General features: G+C 44.5%; 1 protein-coding gene and 1 long non-coding RNA gene across 4 annotated transcripts in view; one reads left to right on the forward strand and one right to left on the reverse strand.

Moving 5' to 3' along the window:
• Window positions 1–2,780: 2,780 nt before the first annotated feature.
• The window catches only part of LOC102414126 (L-threonine 3-dehydrogenase, mitochondrial), a 39,513-nt gene continuing 18,651 nt past the window's right edge, over window positions 2,781–23,642 (reverse strand). Inside the window, exons 1-9 of one of the 2 annotated variants that reach the window (XM_006060254.3) lie at window positions 21,249–21,370; window positions 12,849–13,048; window positions 10,897–10,939; window positions 10,180–10,250; window positions 7,841–7,990; window positions 7,566–7,738; window positions 5,849–5,939; window positions 3,873–4,142; window positions 2,781–3,275 (exon numbers count right to left, since the gene is read on the reverse strand). In XM_006060254.3, coding sequence (XP_006060316.2) covers window positions 3,136–3,275; window positions 3,873–4,142; window positions 5,849–5,939; window positions 7,566–7,738; window positions 7,841–7,990; window positions 10,180–10,250; window positions 10,897–10,939; window positions 12,849–13,032 — 1,122 coding nt within the window. In that variant the 5' untranslated portion in view covers window positions 13,033–13,048; window positions 21,249–21,370 and the 3' untranslated portion in view covers window positions 2,781–3,135. Of the gene's footprint in view, window positions 3,276–3,872; window positions 4,143–5,848; window positions 5,940–7,565; window positions 7,739–7,840; window positions 7,991–10,179; window positions 10,251–10,896; window positions 10,940–12,848; window positions 13,049–21,248; window positions 21,371–23,642 lie in introns of those variants that run through there. The other variant, XM_044939705.1, reaches the window with a different exon arrangement.
• Window positions 21,440–23,642, forward strand: part of LOC112583838 — a 33,463-nt gene continuing 31,260 nt past the window's right edge. Inside the window, exon 1 of one of the 2 annotated variants that reach the window (XR_006549737.1) lies at window positions 21,440–22,051. This is a non-coding gene — a long non-coding RNA (uncharacterized LOC112583838). The remainder of the gene's footprint in view (window positions 22,052–23,642) is intronic. The other variant, XR_006549738.1, reaches the window with a different exon arrangement.

Raw genomic sequence — 23,642 nt, forward strand, 5'->3', positions numbered from 1 at the left:
CTTAAAAATCATTTCTCCCTTTCAAATAGAATCCCATCTGTTTCAAGACTGAATAAATACATCAGCACAGCAAGTTCATTTCCAGAGTTTATTTCCAAACATTGCAAAATTAGTATCAAAGCATATGGAAGATACTTAGCAAAAGTTTCCCCCACCCCAAACTCAATGACTCAAGGAGAAAACTAGAAATTGTCAAACTGTTACAATATATATATTCTACCTCTTTCACTGACTGGAAATGTGCAATTCAACTTTACATAGTCCTCAGCAAGACAACGAAATAATTTTGCTTTAATATGAATGTACTGAATAATTTTAAGCAAAGTATTTTTTCATTAAGGTATTTTGATAATATACCTTATCAAAGGTATATCAAAGGTATATTCTCCAGAGGAGAAGGACTGGAAATATTGATTCATCTTTCATTAGAGCCTTAATGTCTCCTCAGTGACACTTAATGTCTTAAGTGTGGACAGGGAGGGAGGCAGCCTGTGAGAATGGGTGGTCCCTGAGCACAGTTGTGGGGTTGTGGCAGTTTTGTTTTTATAATTTTATTGGAGTATAGTTGATTTACAATGTTGTGTTCATTTCAGGTATACAGCAAAGTGAATCAGTTATACACATATATATATTCACTCTTTTAAGGTTCTTTTCCCATATAGGTCATTACAGAGTACTGAGTAGGGTTCCCTGTGCTGTAGGGAACTTATTAGTTCCTACTTTGGAGAAGGCAATGGCACCCCACTCCAGTACTCTTGCCTGGAAAATCCCATGGACTGGGAGCCTGGTAGGCTGCAGTCCATGGGGTCGCTAAGAGTCGGACACGACTGAGCGACTTCACTTTCACTTTTCACTTTTGTGCATTGGAGAAGGAAATGGCAACCCACTCCAGTGTTCTTGCCTGGAGAATCCCAGGGACGGGGGAGCCTGGTGGGCTGCCGTCTATGGGGTCACACAGAGTCGGACACGACTGAAGTGATTTAGCAGCAGCAGCAGCAGCAGTTCCTACTTATATATAGTAGTGTGTATATGTCAATCCCAATCTCCCAATTTATCCCTCCTCCTCTTATCCCCCAGTTGGTTTTCTTATACCCCATAAATTACATGTTTACAGATATGCTTTCAAACATACCCAATGTTACTTTTTCAGGAAATGTTTAACTATGGTCTTGTTTCTAGTCCCCTGATAGAAGCCACAGCCTTGGAAGTCAGGAAGCTGCAGCCAGGCTCACACCATTTCTCACAGGTGAGGAAGTGGAGACTCAAGACAGGAAGTGACTCGGCCAAGATCCTCAACCTCAGGCAAAGTGACAGCCAGAATTCATTCCTCCTCCAGGTGCAAAGCTTTTCCCCCAAATCAAACACCCCTCAAAAATCAGATTTTCACATTTTTTACTTATGTGGGAGACTTGTGGATTTCCAGTGTGCCAGACAGGCTCATGTTCAAGTACAAAAGTGTCACGAAGGAAAGAAGGGAAACATTTAAAGTGTCACTGCCTATTGGCTAGGCGATCGGTCTCCTTTAGGTCCCTGGATTATGAATCCTGCAGACCTAGCACTGTCCGCAGGCTTCAGTGCACTAGGGGTCAGGGGAAGGGGCAGAGCATAGACCCCCTCCCCACGATGGGCGAGTGAGTATCTCTGAACAGCAAGTGAATGCCCCTGTAGAGTGATGATTGGAACACAGGCCTCCTTCCCTTTCCATCTTCCATTTGCATTTAAGTGTTTGTTTGTTGCTTAGTCACTAAGTCACGTCCAACTCTTATAACCCGCCAGGCTCCTCTGTCCATGGCATTTCCCAGGACAGAATTTCCCAGGAGGAATACTGGAGTGGGTGGCCATTTCCTTCTCCAGGGGGTTTTCCAGGGATTGACTCAGGGATCGAACCCACATCTCCTGCATTGCAGGCAGCTTGTTTACTGTCCTTCAGAGGATTAGTGGAGCTCTTTCAAAAGCTCATCTAAGAGTGCATAGAAAGGCTGTTGTAAGGAAGTCCTCTTTAGAAAATCATGTTTGGAATTGGTCTAAATTTGGGGGCCCAGTGCTAGAAGAGAATAACCCATGGTCCTCTGAGATTCCCATCTCCAACAATTGAGTCCACCTGAGGGCATGGAGCCCCCAAACCTGTACATTTAGACAAGCTCTAGGAGAGTCTGACGTGGCAGGTAAGGGATCAAAGTCCCAGTCACCAACCCCCCAGCTCACCAGCAGGAAGGCAATCAAAGTAAGAGATGCTCCTCTTGACTAGTTAGATCATCTCTAATATTCTTAGTTTCCTACCACTATCGTATCTTCACAGAGAAGGCGATGGCACCCCACTCCAGTACTCTTGCCTGGAAAATCCCATGGACGGAGTGCCTCGTGGGGTGCAGTCCATGGGGTCACTAAGAGTCAGACACGACTGAGCGACTTCACTTTCACTTTTCACTTTCATGCATTGGAGAAGGAAACAGCAACCCACCCCAGTGTTCTTGCCTGGAGAATCCCAGGAATGGGGGAGCCTGGTGGGCTGCCGTCTATGGGACTGCACAGAGTCGGACACGACTGAAGTGACCTAGCAGCAGTAGCAGCAGTGTATCTTCTTAGAGAAAAATAAATTGGAAGTGATCATTTTTGACAGGTTAAAATCTCTTGAACATTGTGAACATGGGATTAATACACAGACATTTTTTTACGCTCTGATGGGATGTAAAGAATTCTTTTAAATTGGGAGATTATCTTTGATGGTCTTTAAAAAGTAATCTTTGGTCTTAGTCAAGGGAATGATGGAGTCTTAGGAGTGATATTTAAATTAAGTTTAATTTAATACAAATGTCACATATCTTCCCGGAAGTGGTCACTTCATCTTAATTAAGGAAACGGAAATGATTGTGACTTAAGTCTTCATTCTGTGATTTGGACAAGTTTAGGCAAACAGCAAAGATTCAGAAGGGCTACCACCAAACCTACAGCATTGAGAAGACGCTAAAGCCAAGTCATTTCTCCATGTGGCAGTTCAATATGAGCTGCGAAAATTCAATCCAATTAGTCCTTCAGCCCCACGTCATCTAGATTCCTTGGGGTCTGGAACCTCAGGGTTGTTATAGCTTTCCCTAGACAGCCACCCAGGACTCATGAGCTCTTCCTCCGGCCCCTTCAGTTAGCCTGGGCAACTCTGCTCTCAGAACCGTGGAAGTTCAACATCGTGGTCACCAGCTCTGGGAGGTCAAAATCGTGTTTCCATCCCCAGTCCTTCCGAGCGTTGCTATCATCAAAGTTCATTGGCCAACTATCCGCTAGGATAAGACATGGAAAAGAAGCTTAAGTTATTCAGGCTGTAGGTTTGCAAAAAGGTCTAGAACACTTTACATAAAGGTCAACATCCCATGAAAGAAACGTTCTCTTTGAAATCCCCCTTGAGCAGAGCAGAGCCGCTATTACAGGCGCACGCAGTCACCTTCTTAGACTAGAAGCCTGTATCTACTGCCAGGCACTGTGAGTTGTCACCCGCTAGGAGAGTCCCCTGCAGACTTGTAAGGTGGGACTGCCGTGCTCAGATGGCATGGCACTCACACAGGGGCACAGTCACAGCCTCTGAGAACCCAGGGCTGCTCTCATACTATGTCTGTTTGTTTGATATTTAAACTGGCAAATGGTGAAATGCCGACAAGTGGTTTATTTGGACAGCTCTAGTCCACCCACTTTGGACATCATTTCCCAAAACTGTGCCACCTGCCAGCTCTGGTGCGATAGCAGCTCCTTCTTCGGAAGGTGTCGGGCCCCTGGGAAAGGCACTGCGCTCTCCTTCTCCTCCACGGTTTGTGTCCTCGAGGACTCGTGCGGCAGACTGCAGCTTAACTTTGGTTCTGAGGGGGAGGCAGCCGTCTACCCACCTATGGCCTGTCGGACAGGATCCACATTGTAGGTGACCTGGAGCTCTGGGACATGCTTGAGCACCTCCTGGGCCAGCTCTGCGGGGGTGAAGCTCATGGCACTGATGTTGTAGGTTCTCATGGACAGGGACTCTGCTGGGGCCTCCATGACCTCCAGGGTGGCCCGGAGGCAGTCGTCAATGTACATCATTGGGAGCCTCGTGTCAGGTTTCAGGTTGCACTCAAATCTGCCATTCTTGACAGCTTCATGGAAAATCTGGACCGCATAGTCTGAAAGAGAAGCTTGTCTGAGAGTCATCTCATAACAAAAATTATGAGTGAGCCTTTTGGATTAAGGCAGTGGTTCTCAGAAGTCTTAGTCTCAGAAACTCTTTGTGGGCTTAAAAACCACCGAGGACCCCCAAAAAGGTTTTATTAAGGTGAGTTATAGGAGCCTGGAGGGCTACAGTTCATGGGGTTGCAAAGAGTCGGACATGATGAGTGACCGAGCACATATACACACACAGCAACATCTACTGTATCAGAAATTAGTAACATCTACCATATCAGAAATTAACTGGGAACTTTTAAAAAATATTTCTATATTTAAAAATGATAATAAGCCCACACATTCATATGTATGATATTATATGTGAAAAAAAGAACATAGATTCCAAGTAAGAGAAAATTCAGTGAGAAGAATGGTATGTTTTCCATTTTGAAAATCTCTTTATTCCCTGGCTTAATTGGAAACAGTAAGAATCTCTGCTTCTGTGTTCAGTCTGCTATGCTACATACATCAGGCAGCCTGTGAGAAACTCCACAGTATACTTGAAAAGGATGGTGCAAAGGGCAAATAATATCTTAGTATTAATATGAAAATTGTTTTGACCTCCTGGATCCCTTGAGAGGGTCTGACTCAAGGATCCCCAGGGATTCCTCGTGCCTTCCTGGAGAAGCACTGCATTGGGCAATTTTTTAAAAAGTAACCAAACCCAAAGGCTCTTTGAAAATCCCTTAAAAAAATTCCTCAAATTTCAATTGAAGATATTCAAAGAAATGGAAAGAAAGCCCATGCTTGAAAGCCCATGATTGAAAGAATTACAATAGTATTGTTAAAATGGCCATACTACCCAAAGCACTCTACAGATTTAATGTGATCCCTGTAAAATTACCTATGACATTTTTCACAGAACTAGAACAAATAATTCTAAAATTCATATGGAACCACAAGAGACCCAGAATTGCCAAAGCTATCCTGTGGAAAAAGAACAAAGTTAGAGTACAAGCCTCTCAGACTTCAGACAATACTACAAAGCTATAGTAAAAATCCCTCGGATGTTGTCAAGTATCTTTTATGTTATATCTCAGAACCCCTCATAAGGGAAGGATCTCTGATGTGAGACTTACTGAACATAATGCACACTCAAGTCCAAAATGATAACAATGTGGAAAACTATATGGAGGTTCCTCAAAAAACTAAATATAGAACTACCATATGACCCTGCAATTCCACTCCTGGGTACATACTCAGGGAAAAATAAAACACTAATTTGAAAAGATACACTCAGTCCAACATTCACTGCAGCCTTATTTACTATAACTAAGACATGTAAGCAATGGAAATGTCCATCAACAGATGAATGGATAAAGAGTTGGCTAATGTACACACTGGAATACTACTCACTCATAAAAAAGAATAAAATTTTGCAAGTTATGACAACATGGATGAACTTGGAAGGTAATATGCTCAGTGAAATTAGTCCGTTTGATTCGGGCACTGTGGGTGGTAAATTCCATTGGATTTACAGCATTGGTTGAGCTGCCCTGAACAAATTTAAGTCAATAGGGTTCAATGAGCTTCTCAGATGCACTTTTCAGAAAGGATGCAAAGACTCCAGCCAGCATATGGCTGAAATGACAGCAGATCCATCCCCACTGCGCCAGGCAAATAGAAAGCTAATTTTACATAAAAGAGAAATAAAAAACAACCCTACCAGTTGTTCCTCCTCCAGGCTGGGAGTCAGCAGAAATGATTCCGGGATATCTCAGGCATCGGAAATCTAATCCATACCGGTAATAATAATACTACGAGAAAGAGAAAACTTAACTTTAACGGATTCGTTTTGATGTTTGGCAAAACTAATACAGTGTTTCAGGTTTAAAAATAAAATAAAAAAAAAAATCTTTTAAATCAGGTCAGATCAGATCAGATCAGATCAGTCGCATGTATACCTGTGGCGGATTTGTTTTGATGTTTGGCAAAACTAATACAGTGTTTCAGGTTTAAAAATAAAATAAAATTAAAAAAAAAAAAGAATCTTTTAAATCAGGTCAGATCAGATCAGATCAGATCAGTCGCTCAGTCGTGTCAGACTCTTTGCGACCCCATGAATCACAGCACGCCAGGCCTCCCTGTCCATCACCAACTCCCGGAGTTCACTCAGACTCACATCCATCGAGTCAGTGATGCCATCCAGCCATCTCATCCTCTGTCGTCCCCTTCTCCTCCTGCCCCCAATCCCTCCCAGCATCAGAGTCTTTTCCAATGAGTCAGCTCTTCGCATGAGGTGGCCAAAGTACTGGAGTTTCAGCTTTAGCATCATTCCTTCCAAAGAAATCCCAGGGCTGATCTCCTTCAGAATGGACCGGTTGGATCTCCTTGCAGTCCAAGGGACTCTCAAGAGTCTTCTCCAACACCACAGTTCAAAAGCATCAATTCTTCAGCACTCAGCCTTCTTCACAGTCCAACTCTCACATCCATTCATGACCACTGGAAAAACCATAGCCTTGACTAGATAAACCTTTGTTGGCAAAGTAATGTCTCTGCTTTTGAACATGCTATCAGGTAGAGCAATGCAAAGAATTTACAGCCTTTTCCTCAAACATCTCCCCGTACAGGCATCTTAAAACCCTCCTCGAGGAAATGAAGACCCTAGAATTGCCATTTTTCTTTAACAAATAACCCTGAAGTTTGTTATCATCAAATAATTGCCATTCTGGTGATAACATCGTCAGACAACACAGTAAATAATAGATCAGCTGACAGTGGGGAGTTTCTGCCTTTCTTTGGAAGGAAGACCCTGCTCATTGTGCTGAACAAATCTCCATAATCCTGACCTAGGAGGTAGTGTTGGGACAGCACAGGGAAAGATGGTCACTGTGATATGTCAGTTGAAGGGTCAGACACTGGCTAAAATGCCCTTTTATGGACATTTTAGTCAAGTAGTTAGGACTCTGCACTTTCAATGCTGAGAACCCAGGTTCAATCCCTGGTTGGAAAACTAAAATCCCATAAGCATAAGCTACGAGTCATGACAAAAAAAAAAAAAGATGTGCTATGCAGAGATACAGTATAAAGACAAAGTGTATTAAAAAAGAAAACCAAAAGGACACTTGAAGTTATTTTAAGGTTAGCTCTGATAATAGTAATATCAGGAGCCTGAAAGAACAGTGCAGTACAAGTAAGATGGGCAGCAAATGAAGGAGGGGTGCCACTCAAGGGGCATGTTTGAAGTGTTGAAAGTGAGCACAGGGCTGAGGATTCTGCTGGAGCTATGGGTACTGGGCACCTGGCAAACACAATCAGTCCCCAAGCATTTCTGGGGGCAGGGATTGGAGGAGGGAAGAAGTCCTCTCCAAGGATGAATTAGCAGGTGTTTGAGACAAAAACAGAAAAGGAAACACTGAGTCACCTTGCCAAGTGATGCTTACCTCGCCCATAAGCTCAGCGTGGACCTTGGACACCCCGTAGATGGTCCTGGGTCTCTGGATGCAGAGGTCAGGTGTTGGGTTCCGTGGAGAAGTAGGTCCAAACGCCCCGATGGTGCTCGGCACAAACAATCGCAGACCGTGCTCTGCGGCAACGTCCAGGACATTGTGCAGTCCTGAAATAAGCAGCCATTGTAACCTGGGAAACCTCTTCCCAGGATTCCCCAGGAAGGGGAATCCGGCAAACAGGGCATCCCGGGCATGACTCAGAGACTCACCAGTGATGTTCACGGCTCTGGCCAGGGACACATTTGCTTCTCCCACTGCGCTGAGCAGGGCGCTGTAATGGAACAGCCACGTGATGCGGTTGTTCACCACAATCTCCCTAAGATTCTTGTAATCCAGGATGTCGGAATAAATAAACGGGCCTGCAAGGAGCAGTGAATCAGGCAAGTGAAGGAGTTCAGGGCTTGAAAACTTCAACAGCTTTTCCCATTGATTTTGAATTCCATTGCTACCAACTTGGTAACAACTGTTCAGACACAACTCAGCATTTTTCTTATGCAGAGTACAAAGCCCAACCCCCAGGTGATTCCCTGGTAGCTCAGATGGTAAAGAATCTGCCTGTAATGCAAGGGACCTGGGTTGGATCCCTGGGTCGGGAAGAGTCCCTGGAGAAGGGAATGGCTACCCACTCCACTATTCTTGCCTGGAGAATCCCATGGACAGAGGAGCCTGGCGGGCTACAGTCCATGGGTCACAGAGTCGGACATGACTGAGCTACTAACACACACACTCCATGGTTAACAACACTTTAAGTCTTACACAGGACTTATACCTGCTGAGCGCTATTCTAAGGACTTCCTGTACAGGAAATCCCCTACATAGGAACGAGTTCATCCTGAGAGCACGTTCATAAGTCCATTTGTTCATGTGTGTGTTAGTTGCTCAGTCGTATCCAGCTCTTTGCAACCCCATGGACTGTAGCCCACCAGACTTCTCTGTCCATGGAATTCTCCAGGGAAGAATACTGGAGTGGATTGCCATTCCCTTCTCCAGAGGAACTTCCAAACCCAGGGATAAGTCCAACAAAGTTAGCCTAGGTACCCAACTAACACAATCGGCTATATAGTACTATACTGCAATAGGTTTATAGAATTTTTAATGCAAATCATACATACATAAAAAACAAATGAAAAACAAAACATTTTTAATCTGACAGTCTAGCACCTTGAACAGTACAATAGTACAGAACACCAGCTGGCATACAGAGGCTTGCATGCACGTTCACACCTTTGAAAGTTTGCAACTTGAAAGTAGGGGACTTACTGTATATTTAACTCTCAAACAAACTTTGAGGTGAGTATTTTGTTGAGGAGGAAACTGAGGCCAAGAGAGGTTAAGTAACTTGCCAGAATCAAACAGAATTAAGATTAAGAACTGGGATCAAAACCAGGCAGCTGGCTTGAGTCAATGCTGTTCACACCAAACCGCAGGCACCTGGTGATTTCACTCCACTTAAATAAGCTGCATATTTTAAAGGAATAGATAACATGGGTTTACAAAAGCCAAAAACCCACCGTGATATAAATAACCCACACATTGTGGGTTCAACACACTTGGTTAGGCTAGAGGTAGAGCCAGATTTCTGCAATGCCAATTTCCCCCACTTTCAGCACATTAATGCTCTTCCCCAAGGTGAACCACGAAAGACTGACATGGAACCAGGAGGGACTAGGAGATGTCATAAAGATATTTTTGATGAGGAAGTGATCTAGGAAGCCAGCGCCATCTTCCCTGAAGTGTCTTGAGGGGTCCAGCTCTCCCAGACATCTTGTGTTCAACCCAATGAAATGAGTTTTAATTTCTGACCTGACCTCTAGAACTTTAATTTAAGTCACTATTTTATGTAGGTTCAAGCAACAATAAGAATGCAATGCACATATTTATCCAATAAAATATGTTCATGGGAACTTCAAAAAAATAAAAAGTATGTAAAAACATCTTTGAGGTGGTAAGCAGCTCGACTACAGGAGTCTGAGATCCGTGTGCGTGCACAGGTGTTTAAGAGCAAGTCCATGCTGAAATAGGAGGATTAATTTCTCCAAAACTTAAAGTTCCTTTTCCTCATTTCAGAACTTGATTTTTGTGTGCTTTCTCTCTGTTTTAAGTTCACCAAAAACTCTGAAAGGTAGGAATCCAAATTTTTATTCCACAGATATGGCTGCAGATTATATCCAAAGATATTACTCCACGACTTCACATCAAGGGCTAATGAACTCCCCTGTCCTTGGATCACCTGAACAAGCAGTGACTATACCAATGACAATTTGCAGAACTAATGAGGACAAAAACACCAAACTTTTTTTCCTTTTTTGGCCACACCCCCACAGCATGTGGGATCTTAGTTCCCTGACCAGGGATTGAACCCATGCTCCCTGCACTGGAAACATGGAGCCTTAACCACCTAATGACCGGGAAATCCAAAAGCAGGAAACATTTTTAAGTAGCACAAGTGGGCCTCAAACACTCCTCCTCCTTTAATTCACAAGCCTGGTTATGAGTGATGATACGAATCCTACAAGCTGCCTCTCCGACTGCTCTGAGAGCCTCTTACCACTAAGGAAGACGTGTTCCGGGGGCTTCCGAATGTCAGATAGAATCACATTGTCCTTCCCGAATCGTTTCCTAAAGGGAAAATTAAACATACGAGAAGGTACATTTGAGGACACACCAGGTCCTATGAAAACCATCCTGCCCAGAGGAACTGCCATGTACTGCCTGCCTCCAAATCCCACCTTTATACATGAGCCCTTCTTCCTCTCCATCCTCATCCAGCATCCCTGCGGTTCCAGCCACACTTGGGGCTGCATCTCCTGTTATGCCTTACCCCATCATTGTCTGTGCCTGTCACCAATGTCCTCCCAGGGCCCCAGAGTCCTTCCCTCTTCCCCCCTGTTCTTCTCTCTTTTCCTTTTATCCCACTTTCTCTAAATCCCACCTTGTTCCTTTTCAGTTTCTACATGTTCTTCTCTCAGTCCCCAAGCATCAAAAAACTGACTGACCCATTTGGAGGCAGGTCTTACTTTGCCTAACCTAGAACAGGCAGAGGGCAAAGGACCAGGATGGGGGACACTGAGTCAAGGACCCAAGACAAAGTCTGTGATTCTAAGAGGCACAATGAAATGCATTCCAAACGGTCATTTAGATACAATATCGTAAAAGACTCAGGAGCAAGAGGGGAGAGGACAGATTTAGGGGTTAAACAGGAGCAAAGATAAGCTTCACATACCCCCAAACTCAGATTTTAAATTTCAACTTTGAGAGCTCTTACCTCAGAAAGCTAGCAAGACCCACTCCAAGCTGGCCAAGACCCCCTGGATAAAGAAGAAAAAAGTGAAACTTTAATTTAAATTGAACCAGTTCAATTATTCCCAGGATGTAATAACAGAATAAAACTCCACTGGTAATCTTAGCTAATTAGGTGAAGCCCCAGGATGGCCTGATGGAACTGAATCACCTTCTCCGAGCTAGGTCAGAGATCAGATCAGATGAGTTTCAGAGGCAGAACATTCTCCAGCAGAGGGGTGGCTAAGGGGAAGCCAGGGAACAGGAAGAGAACAGTCACAGGAGAGCAAGAACATCGCCCAGCCAGGAACTCACTAGCAGCTTTGGCTTTGTTATTTGATGGGCTATGAAGCTTGTCTCCTACGGGTACCAGAACACTTAAAGTCACATGTAATCGTTTTTTTTTTTTTTTAAGAAACTTTTTATTTTGTATTGGGGTATAGCTGATTAGCTATACCCAATTAGCTATCCCAACTATTGTGATAGTTCCAGGTGAGCAGCAAGGGGATTCAGCCATACATATACATGTATCCATTCTCCCCCAAACTGCCCTCCCATCCAGGCTGCCACACGACATTGAGCAGAATTCCCTGTGTCATACAGTATGGTTATCCATTTTAAATATAGCAGTGTGTATACGTTGATCCCAAACTGTCCCTTCCCCTCATCCTTCCCACCCTACCCTGATAACCATAAGTTTGTTATCTAAGTCTATGAGTCTGTTTCTGTTTTGTAAATAAGTTTATTTGCAGATATAATAGCTGGATATCAACCTCTGGTGGGATTATCCAGAGCACCCTCCTCCATTAGACCTGCAGTGGAATAGGAATGGAGAAAGAAGGCAAAAACCAAGAAGTCACCCAAAAAAAGAGTAGATAACTGGGTGGGTTAGGAGGTGCTAAGAACATTAAAAAAATGATTACAGCATCTTAATCTGAATGCTTACAAATGCCATTGGTGGACATGGGAGAGCTGGGGGTCTAGGAACACATTTAGGGGAATACAACCCTAAATTCCATTTTGGGAGAAAGTAATCAGGCAGGAAGATGCAGACCGTGGGATTTCCTGTAAACTCGTGTAAACATGTGACTGAAACCAGCGACTGACAGTAGCACCTGGAGGGTGCTTTGTTGGTGGCGGGAGGAGGGAATCAAAGACACGGACAAGATGCTGGGAGAGTCAGGGAGGGAAGTGCTAAGGGAGCAGACCTCACTCGAAACCCATTTACAGCAGAGGAGGATGTGGTAGTGAAAGAAATATGCACACACTGAAGAATGTAAGATGGATAATGACGTGAAGTCAAGGCATGAAATTCTGGCAAATCGAAGACAATAAAAATGTGCTAATCAATCAGTGGTGGGCTTGGGTCAGCCGGAAGGACTTGTGGGCAGACAGTCAAATTTGCAGTGAGCAGATGCAGAACTGGACATTGGGTGGACATGAGGTGAGAGGGGTTGGCGAGCCAGTCTGTGGACAATGAGACACAGGCTCCATGAGGTCATGGCGAGAAGTTCCCTGAGCCCCGGGCAGGCCCTGCCTATCTGCTCCGTCTCCAAGACACAAATATGCAGTAACTGCGTGGCCGGAGGAGCCTGGCCAAGGAAAGATGCGCCAGACTCCAGGGTCCACGTTTTGTCCACACACCTTGGATCTCGAGCAGGAAAGGGGAACCAAGTCCCAGAGTAGCTTTTTCATCCCCAGGTTCCCAGGTCCTTTCTTCAGATGACAAAAGATTTGGGCAGGGAAACCAAGCCCTGTCAACAGCGACAAAATAAGCACCAGGGATTTGCACAATTCAGGAGGAAGCCAAGAGTGGAAAGGGAGTTTCTGAAGAATACATGTCACCTGGTGGTATGTTAGACATTCCAAAAATGAATATATAGCCACACAAGAAAATAATGAAGCCACAAAGGCGGGAGAAAGAAAAAAAAACCCAACCTGTAATTAAGACACGTTGCTGGTCTGCTTCTGAGAATGAAGTGGAGTGGAAGTTGGCATCCATTGGAATCTGCCGAGGAGAGGTCCCCAGAAACCGACTGGGTAGGACAGGAGCCCGGCAGCCACAGGCTGGGCTCTGCAGCATCCAGCAGGCAACCCGCCGCAACACCCGAACAACTGGCATGGTCTCTGTGGCACACCTATAACACAAAAGGAGCGGAGTTCAGAAAAGACACACGCGTTCCAATGTTCATTCAGCACTATTTACAGTAACCAAGACATGGATGCAATCCAAGTGCCCATCAACAGATGAATGAATAAAGAAGATGCGGTTCATATATATTTAACAGAATATTACTCAGCCATAAAAAAGAATGAAGGGCTTCCTGGGTGGCGCTAGTAGTAAAGAAGCCACTTCCCAATGCAGGAGACTGAAGAGATGCTGGCTTGATCCCTGTATCAGGAAGATCCCTGGAGAAGGGCATGGCAACCCACTCCGGTATTCTTGCCTAGAGAATTGACAGAGGACAGAGGAGCCTGGTGGGCTACAGTCCATAGGGTCGCACAGAGTCGGACACAACTGACGCGACTTAGTGCTCAGAAAAGAATGAAACAATGCCATTTGCAGAAACATGGATGGACCTAGAGATTATCATACTATGTGAAGTCAGTCAAAAAAAGAAAGACAAATATTGTATGATATCATATGCAAATCTAAAATATGACACAAAAAAACATACCTACAAAACAAAGACAGATTCACAGATATAGAGAACAGACTTCAAGTTGTCAAGGAAGAGCCAGTAGGGAAGGGAAGGAATGGGAGTTTGGGATTAGCATAGGAAAACATCTTATGGAAAAACCAGAATGAATTTTTTGGCCAACGTGATATTCTATATAGGATGGATAAACAACAAGCTCCTTCTGTATAGCAGGAACTATATTCAATATTTTGTGACAAACCATAATAAAAATGAATATATATATATTACATATGTATAACTGAGTCACTTGCTATATAGCAGAAATTAACACATTATAAATCAACTGTACTTCAATAAAATTTTAATAAACAAACAAAAAAGCAGAGGTCAGCATGTAACTGCTTACCTTCCAGACCCCTCAAAACACAAACCATTTAACCATGACTAACACTAAGATCGCCAGCTCCCAAGCAAAGCCATGCCCTGGATTCATGAACCAAACTAAAGAGACTGCTGAGTGCAGGGACAGGGAGCCAATCTAGAGACGACCGTGAGCCCAGCCCCGTGAAAAGGGATAAACGTTGCTCATGCAAAGTTCAGGCAAGCAAAGGTTGGCTGAGATTTAGAACTGGAGCCACACAGTGCTGACGACAACAGGCTCTAAAGTCACAGTGGAGGTTACTGTGTACAGAGCCGTCCATGCCAGGAACACCAAGTCACGGATCCAAGTGAAAGCCTCCAGTCTTCACAGCCTAATCCAACCAGTCCATTCTGAAAGTCCCATCTGTCCACGTACCACTGAGGTGCAAAGAGGTTCCGGACTAATTAACACTGCACCCTATGAAACTAACTCAGACATTATCTTAAGGATGATCCAGACTAGAAAAGCAGATCGTTAAGGTAAAAAGGCCCCCAGCAATACTGAGTAAGCCTTGACTAATTTAGATTTCACTGCCATCTCTTAAGAGAGGATAATTAGAAAGCCATTTTCTCCCCTCTTCCCAGATCATGTATATTTTACTGCAGTCCAGCTCTTCTTCCTTGCCAACTTTACCCAAGGTGAGAGTGTCACAAGAGTAGATCAGAGTGCAGGGCTTACTCTACTGGTTCGAACAGCAACCTTCCTGCCCATCCTCCCCAAGGTCAGGTCTTTGCTCTCTGCACACTGCCCTGTGGCCTCCACCTGTCAGCTGTCAGATTTCCAAGAGCACTGGTAGATGAAACTTCAGACACTGTATGTTAGTTTAGCAATGTGGACAGTTCGTGACTGAGTTGGTTCTTATTCTACAACTATTACTAGCTAACATGTAATGCTCAATACAGGCCACAGGCCCATGAATGCCCTCCTGTATTACAGCATTTAACCATGGCAACCACCACCCATCTCAGGGAACCCAGTTCTTAACCATCAAGCAGCTCTACGGTCCCTATTATGGGATGGCTTTGACTAACAATGCATATACATTAAAAACAAAACCCAAAAGCCCTCCACGCATCTACAGCATGTAGCTTTTCTAGTCAAGATTATTATCTTGCCATTTCCAAGTTCAGTTGAATGCTTTTAAGGTAGCAGCTCTCACATTTTCTAGTCTCAGAACTCCTTTTGCTGTTGTTCACGTTGCTAACTCGTGTCCGACTCTTTCTGACCCACGCACTGTAGCACACCAGGCTCCTCTGTCTAGTGTTAATATAAACGTATTTTATGAAAATATATTTTCCAAAGCAAAAAACATACTGTCACTGTTTTACATTTACTCATCTCTTTGATGTTTTCCTTAATAGAAAAACAACTGGATTTTTGCACTTGCTTCTAACTCAATCTGTGGCTTCGATTGAAGTCAATGAAGAAAATCCAGACTCACAAAGCAAAGCAGTGAGGAAAAGGGAGCAGTATCTTAAAAACCTCCTCAGATAATTCTGGATACTCGCCTTTGATATCCAGAACTCAACACATGCTAGTTTCTTTAAAAGTTAGCTGCAACACAGAATCTGAAGACATTATCATGAAACTGTTGTACCTGTAACATTAGAACCCACTAGTATATCTAATGCTTCGAACAGATGTTTTATTCCTGTATGATTTTACAATTCTATGCCTTGGTCTTTTGGAAAATTTCGTTCAGTGAGTAATGCAGAGCTTCTAACTGCCAACACGCTTGACAGTACCATTCCTCAAAGTTATACTAGTTAACGTCACTGATCTCATCAGAAAATTCCTAAGTATTGGGAAGCGGTTAGGTTCACAATGGTGGATACATGTTAACCTGCAACAGATACCATTGGTTGTTTCCTTGACAGGCTCGCTAGGTTTATCTATTTTTTTTTTTTTTTAAGAAAATGTTTGCTGATTGTCCAGGTATGAATAAGCATAGTTGGTCAGTCATTCTTTCAGGTAAAACTAGTACTCTATGAAAAAAAAAATGACCAGTGCAGCTCACAATTCAATCACAAAAAATGCTTAATCTCAAAACAACCATCATATTTTGATACACAACAAGTATATCCATTTACTACATGATATGCTAAAAAGATAAATCTCAAGGCTCAAGGTTTAATAAAAATTAATCACTTTTTACTGTTTCATACTTTTGAAATGTGGTGTTGGAGAAGACTCTTGAGAGTCCCTTGGACTGCAAGGAGATCCAACCAGTCCATTCTGAAGGAGATCAGCCCTGGGATTTCTTTGGAAGGAATGATGCTAAAGCTGAAACTCCAGTACTCTGGCCACCTCATGAGAAGAGTTGACTCGTTGGAAAAGACTCTGATGCTGGGAGGGATTGGGGGCAGGAGGAGAAGGGGATGACAGAGGATGAGATGGCTGGATGGCATCACTGACTCGATGGACGTGAGTCTGAGTGAACACCAGGAGTTGGTGATGGACAGGGAGGCCTGCTGTGCTGCAATTCACGGGGTCGCAAAGAGTCGGACATGACTGAGCGACTGAACTGGACTGAACTGAAAGGACATTCTTAAGTAAGGGGCTTCCCTCGTGGCTCAGTGGTAAAGAATCTACCTGCCAACTCAGGAGACCCGGGTTGGATCCCTGGGTTGGGAAGATTCCCTGGAGAAGGAAATGGCAACCCACTCCAGTATTCTTGCCTGAAAATCCCAAGGACAGAGGAGCCTGGCGGGCTACAGTCCACAGGATTGCAAAAGAGTCAGACACAAGTCAGGGACTAAACAACAAGAGCAACAACAGTCCTTAAGTTTTCTACTTTTTATTTTTTTACAGGAAAGCATATGGCAGTGAAGAATGCCGTGACTTCTAGTACCAAGTGGTGCCACTGCCTTGATTCCTGCAAAGGGGCCAGGACTTCTAGCACCTCAGCTGGTGCACTGTCAGTGAAAATTCAACAGTTGGTCCAGGATAAACCATGAAATTCAAAAAATAATTCTATACCAAAGACTGGCACTATTTGTGTTTGCTGTCAAACCTTCACTAAAAAGCTAGTCTTTGATGATTGGTTTGGCATCGACAGTGCATGAAAACAAACAGAATGATCAGTCCAGCCATGACCACAGATTCTTCCACTTGCAAGACACACACTTCTGCTGTCAGTCTTCACGTCTGCAGCTAAGTCTTTGACAAGTTACTGTCACAGCGGCTGTGCTGAGTGTTTTCCATGCTTTTTCATCCAACCAAGGCTTTATTGTTTCTCCAGCCACTGCAATTTGATAACTTATCTTGTCATACTTCAATAGTTTTTTCTTTTCTAGTTTGGAAAGCTGTAACAAATAATGTTTGGCTTTTAAAGAGATCATCCTATCTATACTTCATTCGTTCAGAATGGTTGGTCTCAGAATAATGCTATTGCCACCAAAATATTATTCAAAATGCTCTTGTGGCATCAGACACACAAGTTAAATTTCTAATCTCTGTAAAACCTGAGGAAAGCGTTCATATTTTCATGTATTATTTAATTTTGTACATTTATCTGGAGAAAAATTCCTCTTTCCATGATTCAGAGGACTCTTGTGTCATTTCTTTTCAGGATTTATACACACAGATGCTATAACTTTGAGTTGAAAAAAATCAAGTCCTCTAAAGCCAATGATGTATCCTTAAATAAAAAAAAAATAAACTACAATAAACTTTTTGTTATTTTTCCATATAGGCAAAGGCTCAACTTAGAATTTCAAAGCAATGACATATTGATATTAAAAGAAAATGAGCTCCAAAGATAATAGCAGATATAACAGCATGTAGCTAATAAAAATGCACAGAAGTGATAAGAACAAATGGAGTTTATCTCTGAAAATGAATATATTTATACTTTAAGCCTGCTATCCTTAGAAGATTCTAGAAACACAAGAGTACACAAGCACACACCCCATTAGATCAGCGGAAAAACTCATTACAAGCCATGTGTCCTCTAGAAGATTCCACCACATATCTGAGAGAGGAAAATGAAAAAGGCAAAAAAATTTCTGAGTATTACTTTAAAAATAGCCTTGACTTCATGGACCTTACAAAGGTCTCAGGGAACCTCAGGGTTATCCCAGATTACACTTGAGAATAACTGTTCTAGAGTAAGACTTGCTTTGCCAAGCTAGTTGTCAAACTTAGAAATGGAAACCATCAAGGATGACTGGAGATCAGATAAAAGTCCACAGACTTTCTCCCCTACGCACTTTGCTTACTTTAGTTCCAAAGGATGAAAGAGAAACAGGCCAACAGACTTTCCTCCTTAAATTATTGAGTGTCTCCCCTGTGCAAGCCTTGCTGGGGTGGTTGTTATACAAACCTTCCCATCTCTAGGCATCTACCTTTCTGCCCCAACCATAGCAGAGCTCAAGAAAGCAGTGGCATCATGAAGGGAGTGACAGATGCAGACTCTGAGCCCAGCTGGCTGTGATTGTTGGGACACGGAGCAACTGGCAAGGAATGGAGAAGAATAACACGGACCTCTAATTTGTGCATGTGTTTCCTGGAGGAGCAGATCAGGTAAGAAGACAAACAAGCTTGGTTTTGGACATGTTGGTTTTACATGCCAGGGGCCAGTAAGGCTGCCTCTCCCAGGGAGCTGTGAGTCCCACTGAACAGTTCTAGATGCATGTGAGAATTCAAACACCACGTCAAACAGGCAGGCAGGAAAGAGAAGTATCAGGGGTTTGTCTACACCACAATAAACAGAATGTCCTCTATTTTCAGAGAACATTACTTCCATTTCTTGGGGAAAAAAACTTTAATTCAGTTGTGATTTCTCTGGAGACAGATAATTCTATTTCAAAAATATTAAAATAAACTCTAATTTGGAATATTGAAAACCAAGAAAATAGACCTTTTTTTCTGAGGATGCATCATCGGTTTCCCTTAATCTTGTGATCTTCCCAAATCTCTAGCTCTCATCATTCTCAGCCACAGAGATAGTAAATAAAAATGTATTAGGTCATGTCTCCAGCACATTCAGTATGAAGCTACAAGTATCCAGCTCCCAACAGATGAATGGATAAAGAAAATGTGGTATATACATGTGATGGAATATTACTTAGCCTTGAAAAAGGAGATCCTGTCAAATGCTACAACATGGATGAACCTGGAGGACATTATGCTGACTGAAATAAGCTGGCCACGAAAGGCCAAATACAGTATGACTCCATCCATATGAGTTACATGAGTTATCTAAAGCAGTCAAAAAGCATAGGAACAGGAAGTAGAAATTTAGTTGCCATGGGAGAAACAGAGAGGGGATAGGAGTGCTTAACTAACAGGCACAGCTTTCATTTCGCAGGATAAAAAAGTTTTAGAGATCCATTGCACAACACTGTGAATATACCTGACAGTATCGAATTGTACTCTTAAAAATGGTAAGAGGGTAAATTTCATGTTATGTGATTAAAAACCATAATTTACCAAATTTTTAAAAATCCAGGCCCAAGAAATGGTCAGTGCATACATATATTACTGGGGAGCTAGAAACTTCACCCAGTGTAGATCAATGCTGCCCTAGAGAGCCACAAAACCCCCAGCCAGTTCAAACTCCCAAGCCCTTGGTCCCACCAATCCCCTTAAATGGTTCTTTGCCCTCTGCTTATAAACCTGCTGAAACCTAGCATTCTCATCCAGCCTTCCAACCTTTCCTTCCAGTCTCAGGACTCTCCAGAGTGTTTATAACTGCCCCCAAACCACATCCCCTGCCCCTCCGAGCAGGCCTTCTTGATCCACACTCAGTGAAACTGCTTTCACCAAAGGTCAGTCATTGCCCAGTTGACAATTTCCTGGCCCCAGGACACTCTCCCAGGGCTCATCATGCCCATCTTCATCTCCCCTGAGTTCTCCCACTTCTCACTCTGATTTAAGGATCAATAACGCTTATAACTGCTTATTTGCAAGGCAGTCTTGGCTTTATATCCTCCCGTTCATTAAATCATAAAAAATTCATATAAATAAATGTGTCCTTTTTTTTTTTTTTTTTTTTTTTGGCTGCACCTTGTGGCATTCTGGATCTTAGTTCTCCCATCAAGGACTGAGCCTGTGCCCTCGGCAGTGGAAACGGGGATGCTTAACAACTGGACCACCAGAGAAGCCCCCAAAGGTGTACTCTTCATAGTAATGATCCAACGGGAAAATCTGGCACCTCAACTACTGAGCACAGAGGAAGCGTCTGCTCTCCTGAACTCTTATTTAAGCCTCACAGTAACTCTGAAGCTGGGATCCTTTCTCCATTTTGCAGAATGAATTGACCCGCCCAAGGTCAGGCACATAATTAATTACCAAAGGGAAAGGGGTTGCAAACCAGGTCCGTTGAGTTTCAAACCCTCCTGCCAGCACCCCCACTCTTCCCTGCCAAGAGAAAACATCGGGTACCTAAGAGAGGGGACAAGGAGGACGCATCCTCGTGGTGGCGAAGGGGCCACCTTCCCCGCTGCCCCTCTCTCCTGCAGCTCGTCTCCTCCTCTTCGCCGCTCCCCAGGAGAAGAGTACCCACCAGCACCCGGGGTTCAAGGCCAGACAACGCCCTCCCTCCGGCGTGAGCCGGCGTACACTACCTCGCCAACCTCAAGTTTCCCCATCCTTAGAAATGGGACACCACATGCTGACAGGATTTAATAAAAGCAATTTATAAAAGCACTTAGAGAACTGCTAAAGACTCCATCAACCATCTGGTAAAGTCTGGACTTAACGTGGGGATGATCTGAAAGCCAGGAAGGGTCGGGGGAAAAAATCCTGGAGCTCTCAGCGTGAGCCATAGAGGGTCTCAGAGACAGGCTTGGCCCTGCGGAGCGGGCGCCCCTCACCTTCCCACAGTGCACACGGGCCTAGGAGAGGGAACCCCAAAAGACGCGGAGACAAGGGTCGCTAGCGGATCTCCAGCCTTAGCCTCCCACTTTCCTATGGAAAAGTTGTGGGGGAAGGGGGGGCTCAGGCTCCAGGGAAGATGACTGGATAAACCGGTTTTATAAGGAAAACCGCTCCTGGCAGGGGGTGCCCTTTCGAAACTTAGGAAGGGCCAGAGCCGTGCCAGCCGATCCCAGCAGTACCCCGACCCCCCCTCGGCCTCCCAGTTCCACAGCGACAGCAGGGGACCCGCGATCGCCCCGGGGAGCTCTGAGTCTGGGGCGCCCGGCCTTGTCACACCTATCGGGCCAGTCGGGGGCAAAGGGGTCAGGCAATCCCGCGGCGTCAGCCTCCGTTTCAAAGAGGCTCAGTTCCCAGGATCAGCCGGAGGGGAACATCCAGTCCCACCGCACTGACCTTCCGAGGCAGCCGCCCAAAGATGCTGCGCCGCTGAGGCGCTGGAGAAGCACGTGGCACAGAGACAGCGCGCAGAGCAGAAAACCCGGTTGGCCCTGGGCGCACCACGCCTTTATCCTCTCTGCGCGCAAACCCGCCCCCAGACGCACCAATCGCCTTCTTCGGTCCTGGCAGCCTTACGTCAGTGTAGGGTTACCGCGAGGGAGGGCACCGGTTGCCATGGTAACCGACTGGGCGGCGTGAGCCCCTCTCGCGGGCTCCGCCTCCCACCTTTCTTTAGGAGAGGTCGCGCACTGCCAGCCGAGCTTTCGAATCCAGCGAGCCGCGTCCCAGTTGCAGCAGAGCTAGACCGCAACTCTTCGCGTCGGACTGTGCAGGTGAGGGTAGCTCAAGAGCCTCCCACCTCAAGGAACCTCGATCCTCCGGAGCCCCCGGGCACAAGCTCATTCTGGCTATTAGCCTAGGACTAAGGGAAGAATGCGGGACGCAGAAGGGACTGGCAGAGTATAGACCTGGGGACCAGAGTCAGGAGATAGGGAAGGAAGAGACCTTGAGCGACTCATTTCATCTTGGTTTCCCACGTGGGAAACTGATGCGAAACTGGATGACCTCCAAGGCCACGGGACCAGCAGACTCAGCATCACCTAGGAGCTTGTTCAGTTCAGTGTGAGCATGTGCTGTTCTTCCTGCTCACCGGGTGTGAAAAGCCTTCCTGTGAAGTATGGCACTCTGTACCTCTCTCTTTTCGGATTGATCAAAGGGATTGTAACCTCCAATGAGACACTTAAGTGGTCATTTATAATGTAAGCTGTACATTTGGGATCATGTCTACCTTTTATTATTGCCTGGCTCAATGTAATATTTGTTGAAAAAAGAGATAGTTTTCCTTTTAGACTTTGGATTAGACTTTCGCTGTTTGGGGGCTTCCCTGGTGGCTCAGTGGTAAAGATTCTGTCTAAAGTGCGGAGACCCAGGTTCCATCCCTGGGTTGGGAAGATCCCCTGGAAAAGGAACTGACAGCCCACTCTGGTATTCTTGCCTGGAGAATCCCATGGACGGAAGCCTGGCAGGCTATAGTCCACGGGGTCGCAAAGAGTCAGACACGACTGAAGCAACCTAGCACAACAACTTTGCTGTTTAGTATCTTAGTCCTGATAATTTTTATTTTTAATTCAGTATATGGACTGATACTTAGCAGCATCCACTGTGTATCATGGACTGTGCTTGTTGTTGAAGATGCAGGAGTCCTGGATAGGTTGCTGCCTAAATAGCCAGAAAACAACATTTCAGTTCAGTTGCTCAGTCGTGTCCAACTCTTTGTGACCCTATGGACTGTAGCATGCCAGGCCTCCTTGTCCATCACCAGTTCCCAGAGTTTACGCAAACTCATGTGCATTGAGTCGGTGATACCATCCAACCATCTCATCCTCTGTCATCCCCTTAAATCTCTCCCAGCATCAGAGTCTTTTCAAATGACACAGTTCCTCGCATCAGGTGGCCAAAGTATTAGAGTTTCAGCTTCAGCATCAGTCCTTCCAATGAATATTCAGAACTGATTTCCTTTAGGATTGACTGGTTGGGTCTCCTTGCTGCCCAGGGGACTCTCAAGAGTCTTCTCCAACACCACACCTCAAAAACATCCTTTCTTCAGCGCTCAGCTTTCTTTATAGTCCAACTGTCACATCCATACATGACTACTGGAAAAACCATAGCTTTAACTGGATGGAACTTTCTTGGCAAAATAATATCTCTGATTTTTAATATGCTGTCTAGGCTGGTCATAACTTTTCTTCCAAGGAGCAAGCATCCTTTACTTTCATGGCTGCAGTCACCATCTGTAGTGATTTTGGAGCTCAAAAAAATAAAGTCTGTCACTGTTTCCACTGTTTCCCCATCTATTTGCCATCAAGGGATGGGACCAGATGCCATGATCTTCATTTTCTGAATGTTGAGTTTTAAGCCAACTTTTTCACTCTCCTTTCACTTTCATCAAGAGGCTCTTTAGTTCTTTGCTTTCTGCCATAAGGGTGGTGTCATCTGCATATCTGAGGTTATTGATATTTCTCCCGGCAATGTTGATTCCAACTTGTGCTTCATCCAGCCTGACATTTCTTGTGATGTACTCTGCATATAAGTTAAATAAGCAGGGTGACAACATACAGCCTTGACATACTCCTTTCCCGATTTGGAACCGGTCTGCTGTTCCATGTCCAGTTCTAACTGTTGCTTCTTGACCTTGTTAGAAATGTACATTTGAGGCTGCATCTCAGATTTGCTGAGTCAGAATCTCTACGCTGGGGCTCTTGTGAGAACTGTGGTTTCACAAGCTCTCTAGATGATGATGATATGTGCTAAAGTTGAGAAGCACTGATCTGGGGCAGTGATTCTCACTTT

The sequence above is a fragment of the Bubalus bubalis genome, chromosome 3, assembly GCF_019923935.1.
Source record: "Bubalus bubalis isolate 160015118507 breed Murrah chromosome 3, NDDB_SH_1, whole genome shotgun sequence".
NCBI classification, from domain to species: Eukaryota; Metazoa; Chordata; class Mammalia; order Artiodactyla; family Bovidae; genus Bubalus; species Bubalus bubalis.